Genomic DNA, 23,178 nt, shown 5'->3' on the forward strand with positions numbered 1-23,178 from the left:
TATTCGGTTTTTAAACGTAAAGGGCACTGTGCCAATTGAAATCCATGACCAATTGACGGAAGTGTACGGTGAGTCGTGCATGGATGTCAAAAATGTTCGTAAGTGGTGTAGAGAGTTTGCAGCTGGTTGGACCGAAATTCACGACGAACAGAGGAGCGGGAGACCGTCAGTTTCTAAGGAGACAGTGTTGAAGGTTGAGCAAAGCATGCATGAAGATCGGCAGATCACCCTGGATGATATCTGCACGTTGGTTCCTGAGGTTTCTCAAAGCACCGCTGACAGAATTTTAACGGTAACATTGAACTACCGGAAGGTGTACGCAAGATGGGTGCCACGCATGCTGACTGAGGACCACATGCGGCAACAAGTTGATGCTTCCCGCACATTTCTTCACCGCCTTGCAGCCGAACAGGACAACTTTCTGGACTCAATTGTCATGGGTGACAAAACCTGGGCATACCACTTTACACCTGAGACCAAGCAACAATCATGCCAGTGGCGGCATCCTTCTTCAAACAAACACAGTCTGCCAGTAAAGTCGTGACAACCATTTTTTGGGATCAGAAAGGGGTATTGTTGGTCGACTTTATGCCCACTGGGACCACAATTTACGCTGGCAGGTACTGTGAGACTCAAACAGGCAATTCAGAACTGAAGAAGAGGAATGTTGAGCAAGGGCGTACACATTCTCCATAACAATGCTCGCCCACACATCGCTCGGCAAACCGTTGCTCTCTTGAAACAGTTTCAGTGGAACATAATCACCCATCCACCCTATAGTCCTGACTAGGCGCCCAGTGACTATCACCTGTTCCCCAAGTTAAAAGAACATTTGGCCAGAAAGCGAGTCAGCTCCGATGACGAGGTGAAAGAAGAGGCTCATAACTTTCTAAACAGCATGGCGGCAAGGTGGTATAACATAGGCATACAAAAACTGCCACAGCGTCTACAAAAATGCATCGACAGAAATGGTGATTATGTCGAAAAATAGCTAAATGTTCAAGCTGTTAACTGATGTAAACCATTGTAGAAATAAACAAGTCTATGTACTTATAAAAAAAATAGGAGACCTTACTTTTGGGATTACCCTCGTATTACATAAAGTTACAGCCTCAGCAAAAACATCTTCAAGTTAGTCAGAGAACCGACTCATGAAGATAACATCTTAGATATGCTGGTGACAAGCAGACTCAAACTTTTCAACTCAATTAGTGTAAAACAGGTATAAAAAGGAATACAAAGAAAGTGTAGAAGATCTTTATGCTTAGCAAGAGTGACAAACAGATTTCAGATTACTTGAGTGGTCAGCTTGGAAATTTAATCTCCAGCCCTCACAATGTTGAGTATCTATGGACATAGTTCAAGAGCATTGTATGTTTTTCTTTAGACAAGTATATGCCGAACGAAACTGTGAGGGATGGAAAAGACCCACCGTGCTGGAAAGCTGTCATGAAAGCAAAGAGTGCTTCACTGCAAGTGTAAACATAGCCAAAAGCTAACAGACAAGCAAAAACTAAATGAAGCCAAAATTAGTGTAAGCAAGACTATGCTTGAATAGTTCAATGAATTGGAAAGTAAAATTCTACCGACTTGACAGAAAATCCTAAGAAATTTTGGTGTTATGTTAAATCAGTAAACCGATTAAAGCCATCTGTCCAGATACTCAGTGGCCTAGTGACATTGAAGTGTAGGATGATACAGAAAAGGCTGAAGTATTAAATTTCTTTTTCCAAAACTGTTACGCAGAAGAAGATCATACTGTTGTTCCTCCTTTAAATTGTTGCACAAGTGACAAAGTGACAGATATGGAAATAAGTAACCATGGGGTAAAAATGCAACTGAAATCACTCAACAGAGGAAAGTCCATTGGCCTGATTAGATATCATCTCGATTCTGCATGGAGTATGCAGTAATGTACAGTAGGTCTCTAGAGGAGCAAAGTGTTCCTAATGTTTGGAAAAAGGCACAGGCCATTCTCATTTTCAGTAAGGGACATCGAACAGACACACAGAACTGTAGGCCTTTTTCTCTGATGGCAGTCTGTTGGAGAATTTGGGAATATGTCTTAATTGAAAATCTCCTCTGTAGGAATCAACATGGGTTCTGAAAACAATGATCATGTGAAATCCAGCTCACACTGTTCATCCACAAGACCTAGAAAGCAGTAGATACATGTACCCAGATAGACTCCATTTTCTTTTGCTTGAGGAAGGCATTTGATACAGTTTTGCACTGCCACCTAATAAACAAAATAAGAGTGTATGGAATATCAGAGCAACTGTACGATTGGATTGGAGAGTTTCTAGCAAAAAGAACACAGCAATTTTATTCTGAACAGAGAGAAGTCTTCACCAAGGGAGTGTTATAGGACCATTACTTTTCACAATATATAGGGTGTTAAAAAAAGTGTTGAATATTTTGATAGGTGGTAGTAACTATCAAAACAAGAAAAAAATTCCAGTAAACATGGGTCGAGAAATGCATACTTTCTGAGATCTGTACACTCGTCCATTGTGGCTAAAGGTGTTAGGTTGTGAATTTGTCTGCCTTCATTACAGACAATGTAAACATCAAGGAAACAAATACTGTGTGGGTACAGAGGTTGCCTCAGTTATCTGTCAGCAGGGTTCACTATAGTACATGTCTCATTGTATTGATGACATATTGTAGTGTACACATCAGTCTTAGCATTGGGTAGTCTATAGGCAGTTGAGTTTTGTTGTAGGTAATTTAGTTTCAATCTTGTTAGTGTGCGTTATTGTGCAGTAAAATACTTGCAATGCTGGGTATGTAATGTAGTGCTGTATCCATACTTACAAAAATGGTTTAATTGTTATGTTTACTGTTATTGTGATGCCTGTATTGTTCTGTAGACGAATGGTCAGTCATTTTATTTTCCCGTACACATGTTAGCAATGGAAGCATATTACCCCACAAGTGATGTGGGGATTATGATTTTCTGCTATGGGCCAACAGATGGAAGTAGCCTCTGAGTCCATGCCTTCTACACAGAAAAATATCCACGTCACATGTGTACCATCCAATAAAATTTTCGGCCACCTTTTTCAGCATCTTAAGGACATAGGTTCTCTAGGGTCCCACAGGGCAAACTGTGGATGGCCTTGGTCAGTCACATACCTCAGAGCAACATAAGGCATGAGCCAGCTCTTGTCTGGGCAGTACTACATGAATAATTGCTGGACCCATACCATGTTCAGTGCATCCAGGCCAGATCACCACCATAGCAGATTGCAGTTCCATCAATGGCTCCTTTCTGTTACAGATTTTATTTACCAATGAGGTGGGGTGCACAAGAGATGACGTTTCGAACATTCATAACAAGCAAGTGTGTGGACTGATGGAAATCCCTGTGCAGTTGCAGAAAGAGCGCATCAACATAGTTTCTACATCAAAATATGGGTGATAAATTACTGGGGCCTACCACAAATATTAAATGGGGTTCACTATCACCAATTGCTTACTAACATGCTTCCTAAGTTTTTGGAGGATGTGCATTGTCAGCAAGGCTATATGTATGATTTATGCATAATGGTGCACCAGCACATTTCCTTCACAGTGCACATGAGCATCTGATGCTGATGTTTCAGCACTGTGGGTGGCCTTGGTCAGTCACATACCTCAGAGCAACATAAGTCATGAGCCAGCTCTTGTCTGACTTCAGTTCCCTAGATTTTTGGTTATGTGGATACTTGAAGGCATTAGTCTACACCATCCCAGTCAGTGATATCCAGACACTACAGGATCACATCTTTAATGCATGTTAGCACTTACAACAACCACCATTTCTATTTCAAAGAGTGTGTGACTCCTTACGGCAAAGGGCAGAGGGGTTCATTGCCATGGACATACATCATGTTGAGCACTTCCTGCAGCAAGTGTCATGAATGGATATCAGGTTGAAGCTCTCCTGTGAACAAGTATACAGATCTCAGAAAGTATGCATTTCCAGAGCCATGTTTATTGTACTTTTTTGTCCTGGTTTTGGTGGGTAATACCACCTCCCAAAATATTTAACACAATGTTTTATCACCCTGTATATAAATGACCTAGTAGATAACTTCGGAAGTTCCATGAGGCTTCATGTGGATGATGCTGTTGTATACAGAGAAGTCACAACACTAGAAAATTGTATCAAAATGTAAGAAGAGCTGCAGAGGATTGACACTTTGTACAGGAAGTGGCAGTTGACCCTCAACATAAACAAATAGATAGAAAGGCCCTTTGTTGTATGATTACTTGATTGCAGAACAGTCACTGGAAGCAGTTACTTCCAAAAAATACACTCCTGGAAATTGAAATAAGAACACCGTGAATTCATTGTCCCAGGAAGGGGAAACTTTATTGACACATTCCTGGGGTCAGATACATCACATGATCACACTGACAGAACCACAGGCACATAGACACAGGCAACAGAGCATGCACAATGTCGGCACTAGTACAGTGTATATCCACCTTTCGCAGCAATGCAGGCTGCTATTCTCCCATGGAGACGATCGTAGAGATGCTGGATGTAGTCCTGTGGAATGGCTTGCCATGCCATTTCCACCTGGCGCCTCAGTTGGACCAGCGTTCGTGCTGGACGTGCAGACCGCGTGAGACGACGCTTCATCTAGTCCCAAACATGCTCAATGGGGGACAGATTCGGAGATCTTGCTGGCCAGGGTAGTTGACTTACACCTTCTAGAGCACGTTGGGTGGCACGGGATACATGCGGACGTGCATTGTCCTGTTGGAACAGCAAGTTCCCTTGCCGGTCTAGGAATGGTAGAACGATGGGTTCGATGACGGTTTGGATGTACCGTGCACTATTCAGTGTCCCCTCGACGATCACCAGTGGTGTACGGCCAGTGTAGGAGATCGCTCCCCACACCATGATGCCGGGTGTTGGCCCTTTGTGCCTCGGTCGTATGCAGTCCTGATTGTGGCGCTCACCTGCACGGCGCCAAACACACATACGACCATCATTGGCACCAAGGCAGAAGCGACTCTCATCGCTGAAGACGACACGTCTCCATTCGTCCCTCCATTCACGCCTGTCGCGACACCACTGGAGGCGGGCTGCACGATGTTGGGGCGTGAGCGGAAGACGGCCTAACGGTGTGCGGGACCATAGCCCAGCTTCATGGAGACGGTTGCGAATGGTCCTCGCCGATACCCCAGGAGCAACAGTGTCCCTAATTTGCTGGGAAGTGGCGGTGCGGTCCCCTACGGCACTGCGTAGGATCCTACGGTCTTGGCGTGCATCCGTGCGTCGCTGCGGTCCGGTCCCAGGTCGACGGGCACGTGCACCTTCCGCCGACCACTGGCGACAACATCGATGTACTGTGGAGACCTCACGCCCCACGTGTTGAGCAATTCGGCGGTACGTCCACCCGGCCTCCCGCATGCCCACTATACGCCCTCGCTCAAAGTCCGTCAACTGCACATACGGTTCACGTCCACGCTGTCGCGGCATGCTACCAGTGTTAAAGACTGCGATGGAGCTCCGTATGCCACGGCAAACTGGCTGACACTGACGGCGGCGGTGCACAAATGCTGCGCAGCTAGCGCCATTCGACGGCCAACACCGCGGTTCCTGGTGTGTCCGCTGTGCCGTGCGTGTGATCATTGCTTGTACAGCCCTCCCGCAGTGTCCGGAGCAAGTATGGTGGGTCTGACACACCGGTGTCAATGTGTTCTTTTTTCCATTTCCAGGAGTGTATTTAGGAGAATGTGTACAGAGTGATTTGAAGTGGAACGACCACATAAAATTAATCACTGGTAAGACAGATGCCAGGCTTGATTCATTGGAGCAGTCTTCAGGAAATGTAGTCCATCAACAAAGGAAGAGGCTTACAAACACTTCTTCAACTAATACTTGCATGTTGCTCATCAGTCTGGGATCCGTACCAGACAGGATTGGTAGAGGAAATAGAGAAGATCCAAAGAAGAGCAGCATGTTTCATTGAAGGTTCATTTAGCAAGTGTAAAAGCATGGTGGAGATTCTCATCCAACACCAGTGGCAGACACTGCAAGAGAGGCATTCTGCATCACAGTATGGTCTGCTGTTAAAGTTTTGAGAGTGTATGTTCTTAGAAGAGTCAACTAGTGTATTGCTTCCTACTATGTTAATCTTGCAAAGAGACAACAAAAAGAAAATTGAGAGATCTGAGACTACACACAGACTTACCACCAATAATTCTTCCCATGAACCATACGCAACTGGAACAGGAAAAGGGGAAAGTGACAATGGTACCCAAAGTATGTTCCACCACACACAGTAAGGTGGATTGCTGAGGACAGATGTAGTTGCTGAGGGAATGAGATTAGGAAATGAGGCACTAAAGGTACTAGATGAGTTTTGCTACTTGGGCAGTAAAATAACTGATAATGGCTGAAGTACAAAGGATATAAAATGCAGACTGGCAATAACAAGAACAGCATTTCTGAAAAAGAGGACTATGTTAACATCTAATATAAATTTAAGTGTTGGGAAGTCTTTTCTGAAGATATTTGTCTGGAGTTTAGCCTAATACAGAAGTGAAACGTGAACAGTAAGCATTTCAGACAAGAAGAGAATAGAAGCTTTTGAAATGTGGTGCTGTCGAAGAATGCTGAAGATTGGATGGGTGATTTGAGTAACAAAAAAGGAGGCACTGAACTGAATATAGAAAAAAATTAAGTTTTTGGGTCAACTTGACTAAAAGAAGGCGTTGGTTGATATGACACATTGTGAGGCATCAAGGAATAATCAATTTGATAATCGATGGAAATGTGGAGCATAAAAATTGTAGAAATATCAAGGACTGAATACATTAAACAGGTTCAAATAAACATATGTTGCAGCAGCTATATAGAGATGAAGAGACTTGCACAGGGTGGACTAGCTTGGAGAACTGCACCAAACCAGTCTTCAGTGGTTAGAGGCACCATGTCACTCATTGCGCGGCCCCTCCTGCCAGAGGTTCGAGTCCTCCCTTGGGCATGGGTGCGTGTGTTGTTCTTAGCATACCGTATTTACTCGAATCTAAGCCGATCTTTTTTCCGGTTTTTGCAATCCAAAAAACCGCTTGCGGCTTAGAATTGAGTGCAAAGCAAGCAGAAGTTCTGAAAAATGTTGGTGGGTGCCGCCACGACTAACTTCTGCCGTAGAATATATGTAGCGCTACACAGGCATGCTTTGTAGGCACAAAGATAAATACTGGCACCAAATCCTCTGCGTCAGTAAACAAATTTTTAAAAAAAAGGTGGAAGGCGTGCTTTTTTTTTCTCCGCCCCGAGTTTCGACCACAGCAATTTCATACATTATCCAACGAAGTAAATACAAATTCCGTATTGTTCATCTTCGAATGTAGCAGCATTTTAATGTACTACGCAAATTTGACTGGCTAGACTGTTTGGGATGTCTGTCAATATGGCCAACTCTACGTTCTGAATTTTTTCCTACCTGTGAGAGGAGATGGTTGCTAATAGGAACTTCTATGAAATGTGAATCACATGCAGTATTCTCTTTACCATAAGAATAATACGAATATAAACATTTTGCCATGTATTGTTTCGTGTTTGCTGCTATCTCATTTAAATCCTGTCTGCCTAATAAACTACGAAACTAGAGTGAGACAACAGCAAACATAAGAATATACATATCATGTCATGTTTATATTTGTATTATTCTTATGCCTAATGGTGATACAGTCAGAAATGAAGCACAGCAATTGACTAGATATTTAAATCTAAGATGACTCTAATTTCTGCGCAGAGTGTAATGTACTACAGAGGCGCCTGCAAAGATTTTCAAACGGAGAAAAATTTTCGCTAAACTCTCGTTCAGAACATCTTCTATCATACGCAGTGTATTATTTGGTTCTTGTTGGTCGGTATCGAAGAAAGCAGCAGTGTAAGTAACAACAAATAGCAGTCTCTTGCCATTGTTTCGCTAATGATACGATTCTTCTCTCTTCTTTTTTTTTTAATTATAAGCGGTGGTAGTGCGCACAACAGCAAGCCATGCCATGAGCGGCGACAGGCCGTAAACACGCACTGTCAGAATGCGACAAGCAATGCATGACACAGTATAGTAATGCATTTTCAGCTTAGAGTGACGTAAACGCCTATAACAAAGAAAACGGCGCTTATCAGATCAAAGGAAAATAAGCAATCATTTCAAATCAGATGAAGCACGTGAAAAAGGAAGGGTACCCGTATAAATACTGACGGAGCACCTGACGCATAGCAATGGCTACCTGGTAAAGCTTAACTGCTAAGGTTACGACTCGAACCAAACTACTGTAGCTGTATCGTCATTCATTCGACCTAAATTGTATCTCATATTACAATGGACCAACTTTGTTTCGATTTGGAGATGCAGCCTAAAACTTTTCTCTCCCCTTGAATTTCGAGTCTCGAATTTCAGGTGCGGCTTACATTCGAGTAAATACGGTAAGTTAGTTTAAGTAGTGTGTAAGTCTAGGAACCGATGACCTCAGCAGTTTGGTCTCATAGTAATTCACACACATTTAAACATTTTTGAAGACAACAGCAACAAAAATTAAAAAGACATGTAGGGGAAGCATTGAGCAGCAGACAGGTACATTTAAAAGTAGGCTTTGGAAAAGCTACCAGACCAAGTCCTTCGTCAAATGTAGACACATGTTCACACATGCACAAGTCACACACACATTGTCACTGTCACCTCTGGGCACTGAACCCCGACTGAGTAAGTAATCTCGGTTGAGGTGGATAGTGGGCATACAGAAGAGATGTGAAACAGTGAGGGGGAGGGATAACAAGGGAGGTTGGAGATGCTGCAGTACTGCCTGTGTGAGTGTGCAGGGGTATGGAGGGGACATGATGGTGGGCTGCCACTAAGTACAGCATCTGAAGGCTGTGTTTTAGTGGGAGGACAGACAGAAAGGAGGAAAAGACTATGTGGGTGCACTGGTGGACGAGGGAGGAGGGTAGAAGGCATGTGTGAGGCTGTAGTGGAAGCAGAGCAGGGAATAGAAACAAGTGGAGGACAGGGACTAGCAAAGATTGAAGCCAGAGGGATTATGAGAGAGTTGCAGGGAAAGTTCCCAGTTGCGCAATTCAAAAAGAAGGTGTTGGTGGGAAGTACCCAGATGGCACAGACTGTGAAGCAGTCATTGAAGTCAAGTATACTGTGTTGAACTGCATGCTCAGCAACTGGGTGGTCCAGCTGTCTTTTGGGTACATTCTGGTGATGAGCCTTCAGGCAGACAGCTTGTTAGTGGTCATGCCCATGTAGAATGCCACACAGTGATTACATATAAGTTGGTAGACCACAAGGTTGCTTTCACAAGTGCCCCTGCCTTTGATGGGATAGGAAATGTTTGTGACAGGATTGTAGTTGGTAGTAGTGGTAAGATATATGGGACAGGGATATGAGCCATAGGGCAAGACGTTTGGACCACGGGTGGAATAGGGATGGACAAGGATATTGCATAGGTTGTGAGGGTGGCAGAATACATTTGTGGGAGAGATGGCAGTATATTAGTCATTTTTCGGTATGATGAGAGATAGCTGAAATCCTGGTGTAAAACATCATTCAGATGCTCGAATCCTGTGTGGTACCAAGTAGAGACCAGAAATGAGATCTGTATTCTCACTTTAAACTCACCAGTGGGTGTCACCGTACGCATGGAGACTAAACTCGACACTCGCTACCACTGCTCAGTTAACTGAAAACTCGTCACTTAAGCTTGTTGTTGGGTGCAATTGGACTGTACAAGTGTAGAAAGGGAAGTGAGTACACAAGTTCATAAGTGTAACCACAGACTTGGCACTGTCACTACATACACAACAGTTGGGCATGACGATTATCTATGGCATAATCCGTATCACTTCAGGCAGGGGGGGTTACCTTCATAGTCTCAGATGTTATTGAATTTAGCATATGTTAAAATTCAGGTGTAAGTAAGAAATACATGTTTTTTTGTTTTCTCCAAAAAAAATCCTGCCCCGAGATGACACTGCGAACACCATCTTGAAGGTGCTAATTTCAGAAAAATTTTTAAAATGCTGTAGCTCTGTAACAGTTCTAGATGTTTTGTTAGGGTTTCTTTATTTGAAAGATAATTGCTTTATGATTACAATGGTATCCTCCATTTGGACATATCTGTCAAAGTCCTTTTACTGTCGCCTTTAGAATTTTTTTTTTTTTTATAATTTACAGATTTTTTTCCCTAAAAATGCCAATCCAGAAAAGTTAGATTTTTTGTGTTGTCTGTAAAGGAGAGCTTCCACTTTTAAGTTGGACAGATCTTATTCCAAAAAATAATTTTTTCGAGGGTAATGTATATCTTCACTGAAGTTGTTTCTTACTAATTTCTTTGTTACAGTGTTTATTTCTATTGTTGTTCTTATCAGTTTCTTTGTTGCAGTTATTTCTTTTCACTTTCATCGTTGCGGATATTCTTACACTTCATTGTCGTTTCTTTGTCGTGGTTGTTCATTGCAGGTTTCCTTGTTGTTCAGTGCTAATTTGTTTACTGAAGACGCTTCGAAGAAATGTGAGACCATCCAGTAAGTTCGGTCTTTTCATGAGGAATTTTCCAATTGATACAGTTGCAGTGTGTTTTGTGAAAAGGACTGTTTGAAATGTCTCCTGACTGGGGCCATGGGATAGTGAAATGTGCTGACTATTTGCAAATCCATAAAAGAGTGCTATAAAAGACAAACAAAAAAATAGACTTTGTTCAGGTTGGGAATAAGTGTTCTCATTTGAAGATTCTGTTTCAAATTGAAGATGTTTCCAGTGACAACTAAATGTTTTGACAGAATAACAACAATTATAATATCTGAACGAGGTGAAGCCTCCCATGGTGCAGATGATGGAGATTTTGCATCAGTAGAGGAAGACATAAATAACCTGAATCAATCAACCTCAGAGGTAGGCATTGGTCCTGTTAAGAAACTGTGGTCAGTGAAGTCAAGTCATAAGCTCTGTGCTTCAAGAAAGTGCAGAGAAATTGCTAAACCTATAGATCAATACACTACAGCAAAAGTGACCACACACTTCAAAGTAGAAATTTCATCTTCAGAAAAAAATGAACCAAAGCACTCTTGCACCTCTTTCCAGGAATTTTTCACAATTATCAATTCAGGTGTTGAATATTGTGCAACCTACAGTGAAAAGGTGCAAGTTTTAACTATTATTCCAGAGAAATTTTCAAAGAAAACAATTTTGAACCACATTCCGTCAGTATCAAAGTACATGGGAGACAAATCAAGAAATGTGAGGTCTGTAAAAGGAGTCTTTGGAAGACCAGATCCCTATTATGGTCACCCTGTCGAAGCAGCTCAAGTTCAAATAGTGCAGTCATTTTATCTGGAAGATAAATGGGACTCTTCTCACCAGAGTGCCAACAAAAAAGACACTATAACTGTAAAAGTTGAAGGTCAAAAAGTTGTGAAAGTGAAGAAGTAAATGACTTGCAATATTAAAGAAACTTTTGCAATTTATAAGAGCAATTATGTAACTTTACATATTGGAAGATCATAATTTTATGCGCTATGACCTAAGTGGGTAGTTCCACACCCACCTACAAATGTCTGTTTATGTGTGTACTGTGCAAATTTTGAACTTTGTATGGTAACTTTGAAGAACTTACTGGAGCACGTGACATATGACACCTTGGTTGGGCGTGTGAAGTCATTAATGGTCTGTGACGTAAAGCGAGAGACTTGTTTGTTTCAAGAATGTGGTGACTGCCCTGGAAAGGGAGGACTGTCTTTACAGATACTTGGCCTGGAAGTCGTAGCAGATAACTCTGTAGAAATTACATATGCAACATGGGAGGAAAATAAACTAATTAAGAAAACTGTTGCTTTTGACAGTTTCATTGATGAACTTGGTAAATTGCCAATGAAAGCAGTATCACACCAGCATGTGAAGAAATTGCAATAACAACACATTGCAGAAGTTAAAGGGTGTGCACAGGCTGAAGAACTATGTTTAGTGCTTCACTGTGATTTTGCTGAGAACTGGTCTGTAATTCTCCCACAAGAAGTACAATGGTATCATTGGAGTAATGACCAGGTATCAATTTTTACAGGAGTGACATATTTTCATAACAAGACCACAAGTGTTACAGTTATAAGTGATGACACAGGACATGACTCAGTACATGCTTTGCTAGCAATGCACAAAATTCTTCAACTGCAAACAGGGGCAGAGAAGATCATCATCATTTCTGATGGTGCTCCTAGTCATTTTAAAAATCGCTACCAGCTGTTTGAATTGAGTAAGTCGCATGTGCCAACTGACTGGGTATACAGTGCTACTGGTCACGGGAAGGGGCCTTGTGATGGTGTACGAGGCCTGCTGAAGCCCCATGCTACAAAACGTAATCTTCCCAGTTCAAATACAGCTGCAATTCAGAATGCTGACAATTTTACGAGAGTCGTGAAATCTTACACATCCACAGCCCTCATCCTTTTGTCCAAAGAGGGAATCAAAGAATTCTGTGAGCAAAAAAAGGAAGAATGGTCCAAACAAACTACTCCTGTGAAAGGAATTCAGAAGATACATTTTTGGACTCAAAGTGATGGGTGAACTCATATTGCACATACTTTAAAGAGCAAGAAAGAAGAAATTTTGTTCATTTGGCCAACACCTCAGAAACAGCAGGATAACATTTAGATTCACAACTTGAGAAGGGGGCTGTTTGTGCTGTATGTGTATGACTGTGATTGGTGGATTGCAGAGGTTTAGTCATCAGTTATGAGTTAAATAAAACTGTAGTGAACTTTATGCTACCACATGGATCAGCTGCTGGATATAGGTTTCCAGCTGAAGGACAGCAACAATGCCATCACTGCTCCCTTCCTGTTCACAATATTTAGAACATTGTAAGTGTTCCAGTTCCTATTGATTCAACAGAAAGCCATCACTATATATGAAAGGAAGATATTGAAGCAGTGGAACACATTTTTAGTTCATTGACTGGCTAATTTCAGTACAAAACAGAGTGCACAGAAGTTGTATAAATTGAAAACTTTAAGTCCTTGGACCATTCACATACATTTTGGAACCATTTAAAATGCTTGAAAAATGAGTCTCTTACTCATCTTCCAAAACTAAAATTATGTTAAACAAGGCTAGGTTTTGATTTTTATGAACCTGTTATGTGATGATAAAACAGGCTTTGTGTATGGCAAAAATTTGAATCGTTTATAATACATGTTCAACCTAAAAGTGGAAGCTCTCCTTTTCAGGGAATGTAGAACTATGTGGTACTAATCAACAGAAAAAAAATCAAAATTTTCTGGATTGGCATTTCGAAAAAAAAATTCCATAAATTATAAAAAAAAGTTCAAAATGATATAGTAGAACTTTGACAGTTAAGTCCAAATGGAGGATTTCTTTGTAATCATAAAGCAATTATCTTTCAAATAAAACAAAACCCACAAAATATCTAGAACTGTTCCAGAGATATGGCATTTTAAATTTTTTTCCCAAAATTCACATCTTCTGTATCTCGGAGCAGAAATTTTTTTGGAGAAAACAAAAAAATACTTGTTCCTTACTTAGTCCTTCATTTTACCATATGCCAAATTCAATAACATCTGAGACAATGAAGGTAAGACTTTTTCCTAGCCTGCCTGCCTGTACTGAAATCACCCACCGCATTTTTTTGTCTGTATATGAAGGCTAATCTCAGAAACTACTGAAGGGATTTTGATACATTTTTTAATAGATAGGCTGATTCACGAGGAAGGTTTGTGCCACACAAGTTGTCCAGCCATAAATTTACAGCATCTTCAAACAAATTACAGAAACAAATGACACTACACAACTCGCTATTATCCTATAAATGTAAGTTACCATAACAAAAATAATTCACATAGTGATATACTTGACTTAGTATGTATTAGTAGTCTCATTCCATTAATGTTGTGCAAAACATTCTACCTTGCACTACCATGGAGACTGCCTTAACATGCCTGTTTGTAGCTGTGTTTATTAAAAATCAGCCTGACATCATTTAATGATGTTTATGAGTGATGAGACAACTCTTTTTCGCTGGTTATCATAACTTTATGAAATTCCTGAGAGACAATGGTCCCCCACCTAGGCATATCAAGGAGATTGTTGGAAATGCTCATTAAATTTAAATAGTATTATATCATATTAGGGGCAGTCAAATGAAAAAGAGACAGATGGGATAAAAGTAAGTATACTGTCTATTATTTCAAAAGTAATCACCACAACTGTTAATAGGCTTATCCAGCTAGACAAGACAGCCAATGCCTGTATGAAAAAATGTTTGTGGTTGCTTAGGGAACCATTATTGTGCTGAGGCGAGCATCTTCACTTGAAGCAAATCAATGGCCATGATTGTCTTTCTTCAGGGCTCAAAAAATATGGGAATCACAAGGGGGGAGGGGGGGGGGGGATTTTGACTGTATGGAAAATGTGAAAGGGTTTACCAACAAAACTTCTGTAGCATAATCGAAGCAACAGGTACGCCAACTGTGTGAAAAAAATTAATGACCTTTTTCTTTGACTGCAAAGGCCTGCTGCCCATTGACTTTCTATAACACGGCTCACAATTACTGCACTGTGGTACACGGACACTTTGGAAAAAAACTGAAGTGCACCATCAAGCCCAAATGCCTAGGAATGTTGATGGGTGGCATCATCCTGTTGCAGGATAATTCCTGCCTGCATGTTGCTGAGGTGGTTTCAAGTATACTGCAAGAGTTTATCTAGCAAGCCTTTACACATCCTCATTCTGAAGAAAGACATTTGTGCCCGTCAATTTACTTTGGACGAAAAGTTGCATACAAGCGTTCAATCATGGTTCTGTAGGCAGCAGCAAATATTTTTCCATGAAGGTATTGACTGTCTTGTATCACTGTGGGATAAATGTATTAACAGGTATGGTGATTACTTTCGAAATACTTTTTTCCATCTGTCTCATATTCATTTGACTGCCCCCTTATGACATTTCATTAATATGTGAATAGTATAAATATCAATTGACCTAAGTCACAAGCATTTAATAGGTCATTGTGGCTATGAACCAATAAAATGTCATCCATGACATTACGGTCCAGTTGACTGTGATGCTCAGTAACGACTAAACCTACATTACTGACATTTCTCTCACTAGATCCACTTGATGCCGGAATATGCAATAAACAGGCTAGAGAAGGTACTGCCATTTCATTTTATTTCCACTATCCAAGGTATGCTTCAGTAGCAGCGATTAAAAGGTACAACGGTACTTCGAGGTGTTTGTTCACATGGTCCAAATTTCTCACATACATCTGGAACTTCAGTGGATGTTGTGGTATTGATGGGCCTAGTGTACTTATGTGTGAACCACGAGCAACTAGAAAGAACATTGAACACAGTTTGTCGCAACTTTCCCTCATAATCATGTTCCAAATTCTTAGAGTAATAGTGTTGTTCACTCACCTGAAAAATATTTACACAAAGAACACCATCTTTTTTGATAACATTATCTCTGTCTTCAATGCTCAACATCAAAAGTTCACAATGTGGTGAACACAAAAGTGTTGCGCTATTGTAGTACAAGTGTAGTTTAATCTCGTCATTCCATCCATCTATGTAACATTTTCATCTTAATTTAAGTACTGCCTTGACATCACTGTCTAATTCATTATGACTTAAGTGATTATCCATAAGTTTACTCCATCAGAGAAGTACAAAATGGAGAGTTGGATAGTTTTCTCATTCTAGATCATTAGTTTCTTTGAATGGCTTGAAAAACAGGATAAGCTCATTTAGGATCTGCTCATCTATGTTCTGAAGTCTACTTAACTCCTTTTGTGGGAGGTATTCCTTAATCTCAATCAGCGCATCCGGTACTGAAATCAGCATGTCTAGCAAAGTATTCCAACAAACTTCAACCTCTTTGTTTGAGTGATTTTGTGAGTCTCTTTGAAAGGCTAGCCTCTTACAGCATTCCACTAGTACTTAACATAACTTTATATCCTCTCATACACAAGTTAGTTTTGGCTATGATAGTGAAAACTCTGATTTAAAAGTATGTTTTAACGAAGTGCTGAGATAGTGGCAAGTACAAGGAAGTCTAGTGAAATCTTTCAGAGCTGTATGTGTGTTCAAATCTTGATCTATTAAGAAAGATGCTGACTTCATTAAGTCCTCAGAAATTTGCAAGGACTCAGAATGGTAAACAAGCTCCTATAACACATAAGTTACTATTTTTTTCTTATAAGGAAATAGGGTGGTAAATAGTAATGTGTTCTTCATGTACCATGTTTCACTAATACTGGATGATACAATCACTGTAGTGCAGGTTATTTTATGTGCACCATCCATCTGTATATCAGTTTGGGAAGAAGTTCTTTTATCAGTAATAGCAACAGTCACTTATGAAACCAACACCTTTTTAATAGCATCAGCAATGAAATTACTTGGTTTTTAACCATAATCAAACGTCATAGTATAGCTTCCACATCACATTTGCTACCCATTTCACCTCCTACAGACCTGAGTGCTTGGCTTGTGATTTTGAAACCTGATGTTTGAACCATACTGAATGGTCGAAGATCTTCGCAGCATGTGAGTGCCACTGAATCACAAATAGCGCACATTTTCGGCACAATGATATAACAGTGAGTTGTAGTTATATACCCTGATTTTGTTTGATGGAGGAAATATGTTTCCCATGGTGGAGGTTGAATAAAAAAGAATATAAGCAAGATAATGAAATGGGTTTTTGGAAAATGAGGGGAGAGCTTTTTTTCCATCTGCTTCCGTATCTTCACAATATCCAGGTAAACCAGATTTTTTTCAATGGAATAATGTAACTTTTTAAGGGCAATCAATAGCTGGTGAAATGGGAATCAGTGCATGTTTGCAACAACACGAGTGAAGAAATTAGATGTTTATTTTTTATAACGGCCAACACAATCATATCATGAGAATCAGCAACTGTATTGATATTTAAAATAATTCTCATTTATTGTTTGGTCTCAGTTGCACTTTTTCAATTACATGGCATGTTACGATCACTCTGGATCATCTTCAGGTCTAAGTAGTTGTGTCAGCAACCCATCTTGTTTATTCAGAATCTCATGTTCAGTTCTCTGTATGAGGCAATATTCAGTTAAGAAAAAACACTCTGACACTCTGCGATCATTACTGAAAGAACAAAATAATATAAACTGTTTACACCAGCATTATGGTGTGTTGAATGTCTTTTCATTGCACCCTTTGGAACACATCTTTGTGAATCATACTTTTAATTTGATTCAATTAAGACTTCATTTTTACTATTTATGTACACTACTCATCTTATTTGGCTTGCCTGGTGGAAATAAACTTCCAGCAAGGTAAAAAGGTCTCTTGTGGGGGCCATTTTTGCAGTAGCTTTATAAATTGCAATAGTTTGAAAGAAAGATGCCTTTGTAGCATGAAAAAGGTGTCTTTCTTTAAACTATTGCAATGTATATTCCAGCAAGATAGTGGAATCATGGGTTTTTTTCCCCCGAGTGCCATACAGCCATGGGATAATGCTTGAAAGGCCACTGAAACAGCATCCATCTACTTTCTTGGCCATCATTTTCTGGGCTGGACCTCAGCAGAGTATAGATATGCAAGGGTATCTTGATTGTCATCTCACTATGTATTACCTGTTATTTCATTAACAAAGTATTTTTCTGAAATCATTCATAATTGCAGAACTTCACATCAGAACTTACATTTGGCATAGTCAAACTACTAGTCACTGCCAAAACCAGTACCTGTTCCCCCACCGCCCCTCCCCCTCTTTCCTAACAGGAGTCTTCCTTTTAACATTGCTCGACAAAATACAACATGGTAAAATTGATATGTTATAGATCTGAAGTTTATGTAAAGTTCAGAGGCAAACACATCTAACACTTCAATATATTTTATTTCATGCCATTGTTTAAAAGACAAAACCTGTTTCAATGGAGCATCCAACTATGAGTATCTAGGTTACTCTATATAAACTGTCATCATTTGAAATTCATACAGTTTTATAATGCTTGAATAAAATGATATACAAACAGATGATTTTTACATTTCCTCTAATAACGAAAGATATTTGACTCATGTTGATGCTTTTATTTCTTTATTTGTGATATACTGATTTTGGGACCAATAATCAAAAAGCATATTGCTGCACATTACAAGCATATAACAACATTATTTGTCAGAAATGAGCACCTGTTTTGTAACATATCCAAATACTGGCAGAAACATTATCGACAGGCGGAAGGAAATGGAGTCAAAATGTAGGAAATTACTGACAACTGACTTAGTTTTAGGAGTGATATTTTGATATCAACCTGGCTGGTAGTGTACCTAGACTTAAAGGGTCAGTATGGAATGAAAAACACTGAAATCACCATTAAAGGAACTCAGTAAAGGATCTTCCATTTCATCACAGTTGTTTAGTATTATTCACCAGATGGCATTATATAGAGGGCATCCCAGGAGGAAAGGTCAGTATTCAAGGATATGCCAGGAACAATCATTCAAAGCAAGGTGGTCTAGTAAACATGGGGTATAAAATGCATACCTTAAGAGCTATGAGCACTTCTTCAACTTTAATACTGTGAAACAAATAACTTATGCTGCTGCAAGGTCTTTGCATTCCATATTTTGAGAGTATAGGCCAAAACGAGAAAAAAAAGTCCTGTAAACACATGCTCTACTCTCCATACCTGAAGAGCTACAAGCACTTGTGCATCTTCACTACTCTGAAACACGTCTCATCTACTGAACAAATGTTCATAAATCTTCAGGGATGCATGTTAGAGCCCATGTTTGCAGACAAGAGCTTTCAAATGCCCCCATAAATGAAAGTCAAGAGGGTTGAGGTCAGGAGAGCGTGGAGGCCATGGAATTGGTCCGCCTCTACCAATCCATCAGTCACCGAATCTGTTGTTGAGAAGCGTACGAACTCTTCGACTGAAATGTGCAGGAGCTCCATCGTGCATGAACCACATGTTGTGTCGTACTTGTAAAGGCACATGTTCTAGCAGCACAGGTCGAGTATCCCGTATGAAATCATGATAACGTGCTCCATTGAGCGTAGGTGGAAGAACATGGGGCCCAATCAAGACATCACCAACAATGCCTGCCCAAACGTTCACAGAAAATCTGTGTTGATGACGTGATTGCACAATTGCGTGCGGATTCTCGTCAGCCCACACGTGTTGATTGTGAAAATTTACAGTTTGATCACGTTGGAATGAAGCCTCATCCGTAAAGAGAACATTTGCACTGAAATGAGGATTGACACATTGTTGGATGAACCATTCGCAGAAGTGTACCCGTGGAGGCCAATCAGTTGCTGATAGTGCCTGCACACGCTGTACATTGTACGGAAACAACTGGTTCTCCCATAGCACTCTCCATACAGTGACATGGTCAACGTTACCTTGTACAGCAGCAACTTCTCTGACGCTGACATTAGGGTTATCATCAACTGCACGAAGAATTGCCTTGTCCATTGCAGGTGTCCTTGTCGTTCTATGTCTTCCTCAGTCGTGAGTCATAGGCTGGAATGTTCCGTGCTCCCTAAGACGCCGATCAATTGCTTTGAACGTCTTCCTGTCTGGACACCATAGTTCTGGAAATCTGTCTCGATACAAACGTACCGCGCCACGGCTATTGCCCCGTGCTAATCCATACATCAAATGGGCATCTGCCAACTCCGCATTTGTAAACATTGCAATGACTGCAAAAACCACGTTCGTGATGAACACTAACCTGTTGATACTACGTACTGATGTGCTTGATGCTAGTACAGTAGAGCAATGAGTCGCATGTCAACACAAGCACCGAAGTCAACATTACCTTCCTTCAATTGGGCCAACTGGCGGTGTATCGAGGAAGTACAGTACATACTGACGAAACTAAAATGAGCTCTAACATGGAAATTAAGCGTTTCCGGACACATGTCCACATAACATCTTTTCTTTATTTGTGTGTGAGGAATGTTTCCTGAAAGTTTGGCCGTACCTTTTTGTAACACCCTGTATATAAACTACAAATCGTCAAAATAAATTAGGATCTGGTGTTATATTCTTTAAGACTGAGGGCCAACCTTTCTCTTTTATGAAAATACAGATTATACTCATGAATGTTAATGGTAATTAGTCAAAAATGAATTTGAGGAGGCAGATGGTAAAACAAGAGAGGAAGAAAAGAGGTCCCAGCTTTCTTTCTCACAATGTGTTCAGTAAATAGGATAAAATGCTCCAAATTTTTTGGTGTATGTATCGATATGCTCTTCATACATTTCCACTCAATAATGTCTTATGGAATAATGTTCTGGGGTAACTCATCACTTAGAAAGTAATAATTGCACAAAAGTGAGGTGTGTGCATGTGTGTGTGACACACACACACACACACACACACACACACACACACACACACACACACACAAGCGTGCACGCACACAAAATTCGTCATAAATAATCCATCGGGTTTTGTATAAAAACCATACTGTATGTACAAGTATTCGAGCTAACAAGATGATGCATCTACTTAACTTTGAAAAATGTAGGTCAAAAGTTATTTTGGTCTTATACCTTCATGGGTGGGGCTACTAGCAATCAGAAGAAAAATTCATTTGATTTCCTTGCTGGAGTTCATACCCTCCAACTATCACTCCTAATATAACAACACGTATGTGTCTTCAAACCAGTCTGCCGATAACATTCTGCTTAATGATACCAGTGATAATAAACATTAATGCTCTAACTGTCTTTTCATCATACATGCTGTACTGCACTGATGGCCTAATGTGAATGTTTCACTTTCTTTGATAATTTAGCCATAAATTTAGTGATGTAACCAATGACACATTCTTCAGTGTTTCAGTTTTCACATTTTAGTATATGTATACAATTAATGTAAGAAATATATAGAGACCAAAAATTGTGTGTGTACAGCAAAATAAAACCTCCAGAACACCATTCCTAATTCCAAGAACTTTCTGGTGACATTCCCTTGAGGTCGAAGACTTCTTAAGTAATAGAAATCAGTACATTGTCTTCAATGACGAGTGTCAGGAGACATGGGTACTGTCAGAAGTGCCCCAGAGAAATGTGATATGACCATTCTTACTCACTATATACATAAATGATATGACTGATAGGGTGAGCAGCAATCTGTGACTATTCACTGATGATGCTGTAGTACGTGGGAAAGTATCATCATTGAGTGTCTGTAAATGGTTACAGGATGACTTGGACAGAATTTCTATTTGGCTTGATGAATTGCAGAAAAATGTATGCTATTGCAAATGAGTAGACAAAACAGTGTTAGTGATGTGCTGCTTGACACAGACAGGTCAATGAAATATCTAGGTGTAACATTGGAAAGCGACAGGAAATGGAACGGCGGCTAAGGATGCTATGGGATCCCCTCCAGGTCTGACATCAAAACAATTTAGAGACGTGCCGCTGGTTTTGTTACCAATAGGTTTGATCAACACATGAATGTTAGAGAGATGCTTTGTGGATTCAAATGGGAATCCCTGTTGGGTATGGTGGGTAGATGCGATTCTTTTCGTGAAGCACTGTTTAGAATATTTAGGGAAACAACATTTGCAGCTACCTGCCGAACAATTCTACTACTGGCGACATACATTTGGCCAAAGGGGCATGAAGATAAAAATTAGGACTCATATGGAGGCACACAGACATTCATTTTTCCCTCACTCTATTTGCAAGTAGAACAGGAAAGGAAATGACTATATATATATATATAGAGAGAGAGAGAGAGAGAGCTAACATGTATATTTAAAAAGCAAGCATCAGTGTCCTTGAGTACTGTATAGTATGTATATAAAATTGAAAATTGTTCCAGTGTCCAGCCTGCCATGCTGTTTTCCATGGAGGATGCCTTAATGCATCGAAGCCTTGTCCAAAGTGCGAACGTCGTCAGAAGAGGGAAGTGCTTCCACTTCTTGAAGCTGCAGATTTATGATTGTCATGACAATCTTATGTCAGCATTTTTCTCGTTTGTTTTTCAATGATGTGCTTGAACTATATGCATGATAAGATATATCTGGTACTGCTTATGTAACTCAATTGTGCCTGTGGAACGTGTTAACACAACATTGTATTACAAAATTTGAAATGAAGTGTGACACCAAAAATCAATTTACAATATGTAATAAAACAGTAATATCACCACCTTACCTGCCCTGCCCGCAGCACTAAATGTCACGGAGAGAGGGTGAAAAGTTTTTTATGCATCTGAGTGCATGAGAGCAAAGTCAAGATACTGGGCTATTAATCTGCCCAGAAATAAAGTTGGGCAAAGTAGTAATAATAATATTGATAAAAAATCTCCAAAAGACTGTTCCGATTTAAAAATCTAAAAACTATAGATAATTTATTTTGTTGAAAGAGGGAGTAGTTTTCATGCTAATGCACAAAAGTACCTGTCTGAAAAACTGCTGGTTGTGCTTCAATAAAAATACTTGCCATAAAAGACTGTGTTTTAAAGTTTTTATGTAAATTTTCTTTTCTAGCTTTCACTGGGCATAAAATTAAGATATCTTCAGAAAGATGAAGTAGTTTAATAATAAGGTTTTCAGCAATAATATTTGATTTTCCCTTAACTCTACTCAATATTTTTATAATAAGTAAGGTATTATTTTTAAGTATGTCAAACATACAAATTATTTCGAAATTAATTCACTGACTTAAAATTCCTTGACATCAGCTGTATGAGGTATAGATCTACTACTCAATAGCAACATATGAAAATTTGTGACAGACAGGGACTCGAAACTGGATTTCCCACGTATCACGAGTGGCTACCCATGCACATTCCCCAGAGTGGCCGACCCAAATCTCCAGTGTCACACTGTCTAACATCCTTACATCTTAGTCCATTAAATTCATTACCTAACACTTGCAGCATTACTTGGGAGAATGAGACAACAAAGAATAAAGACCAATGTTATTTTCATCGTGTGCCCACCTAGGCTTTGAATACTTACCTACATGTCTGAAAAAATAGACAATGTTGACGATCTGCAGCTGTATGAAATATTTATAAAATTAATTCACTGACTGCAAATTCCTTGGCATCAGCTGTATTAGGTATTCATCTACGACCCATTTCAGCACAAATTTTCACATGTCACTATTGAGTGGAAGATC

At 39.9% G+C, this 23,178-nt stretch overlaps 1 protein-coding gene across 1 annotated transcript in view; it reads left to right on the top strand.

The window, feature by feature from the left end:
- The window catches only part of LOC126248114 (run domain Beclin-1-interacting and cysteine-rich domain-containing protein), a 155,579-nt gene extending 133,412 nt beyond the window's left edge, over positions 1-22,167 (top strand). Inside the window, exon 8 of the mRNA XM_049948790.1 lies at positions 21,872-22,167. Coding sequence (XP_049804747.1) covers positions 21,872-21,991 — 120 coding nt within the window. The 3' untranslated portion in view covers positions 21,992-22,167. The remainder of the gene's footprint in view (positions 1-21,871) is intronic.
- Positions 22,168-23,178: the final 1,011 nt, after the last annotated feature.

This window comes from Schistocerca nitens, chromosome 3, assembly GCF_023898315.1.
Source record: "Schistocerca nitens isolate TAMUIC-IGC-003100 chromosome 3, iqSchNite1.1, whole genome shotgun sequence".
NCBI classification, from domain to species: Eukaryota; Metazoa; Arthropoda; class Insecta; order Orthoptera; family Acrididae; genus Schistocerca; species Schistocerca nitens.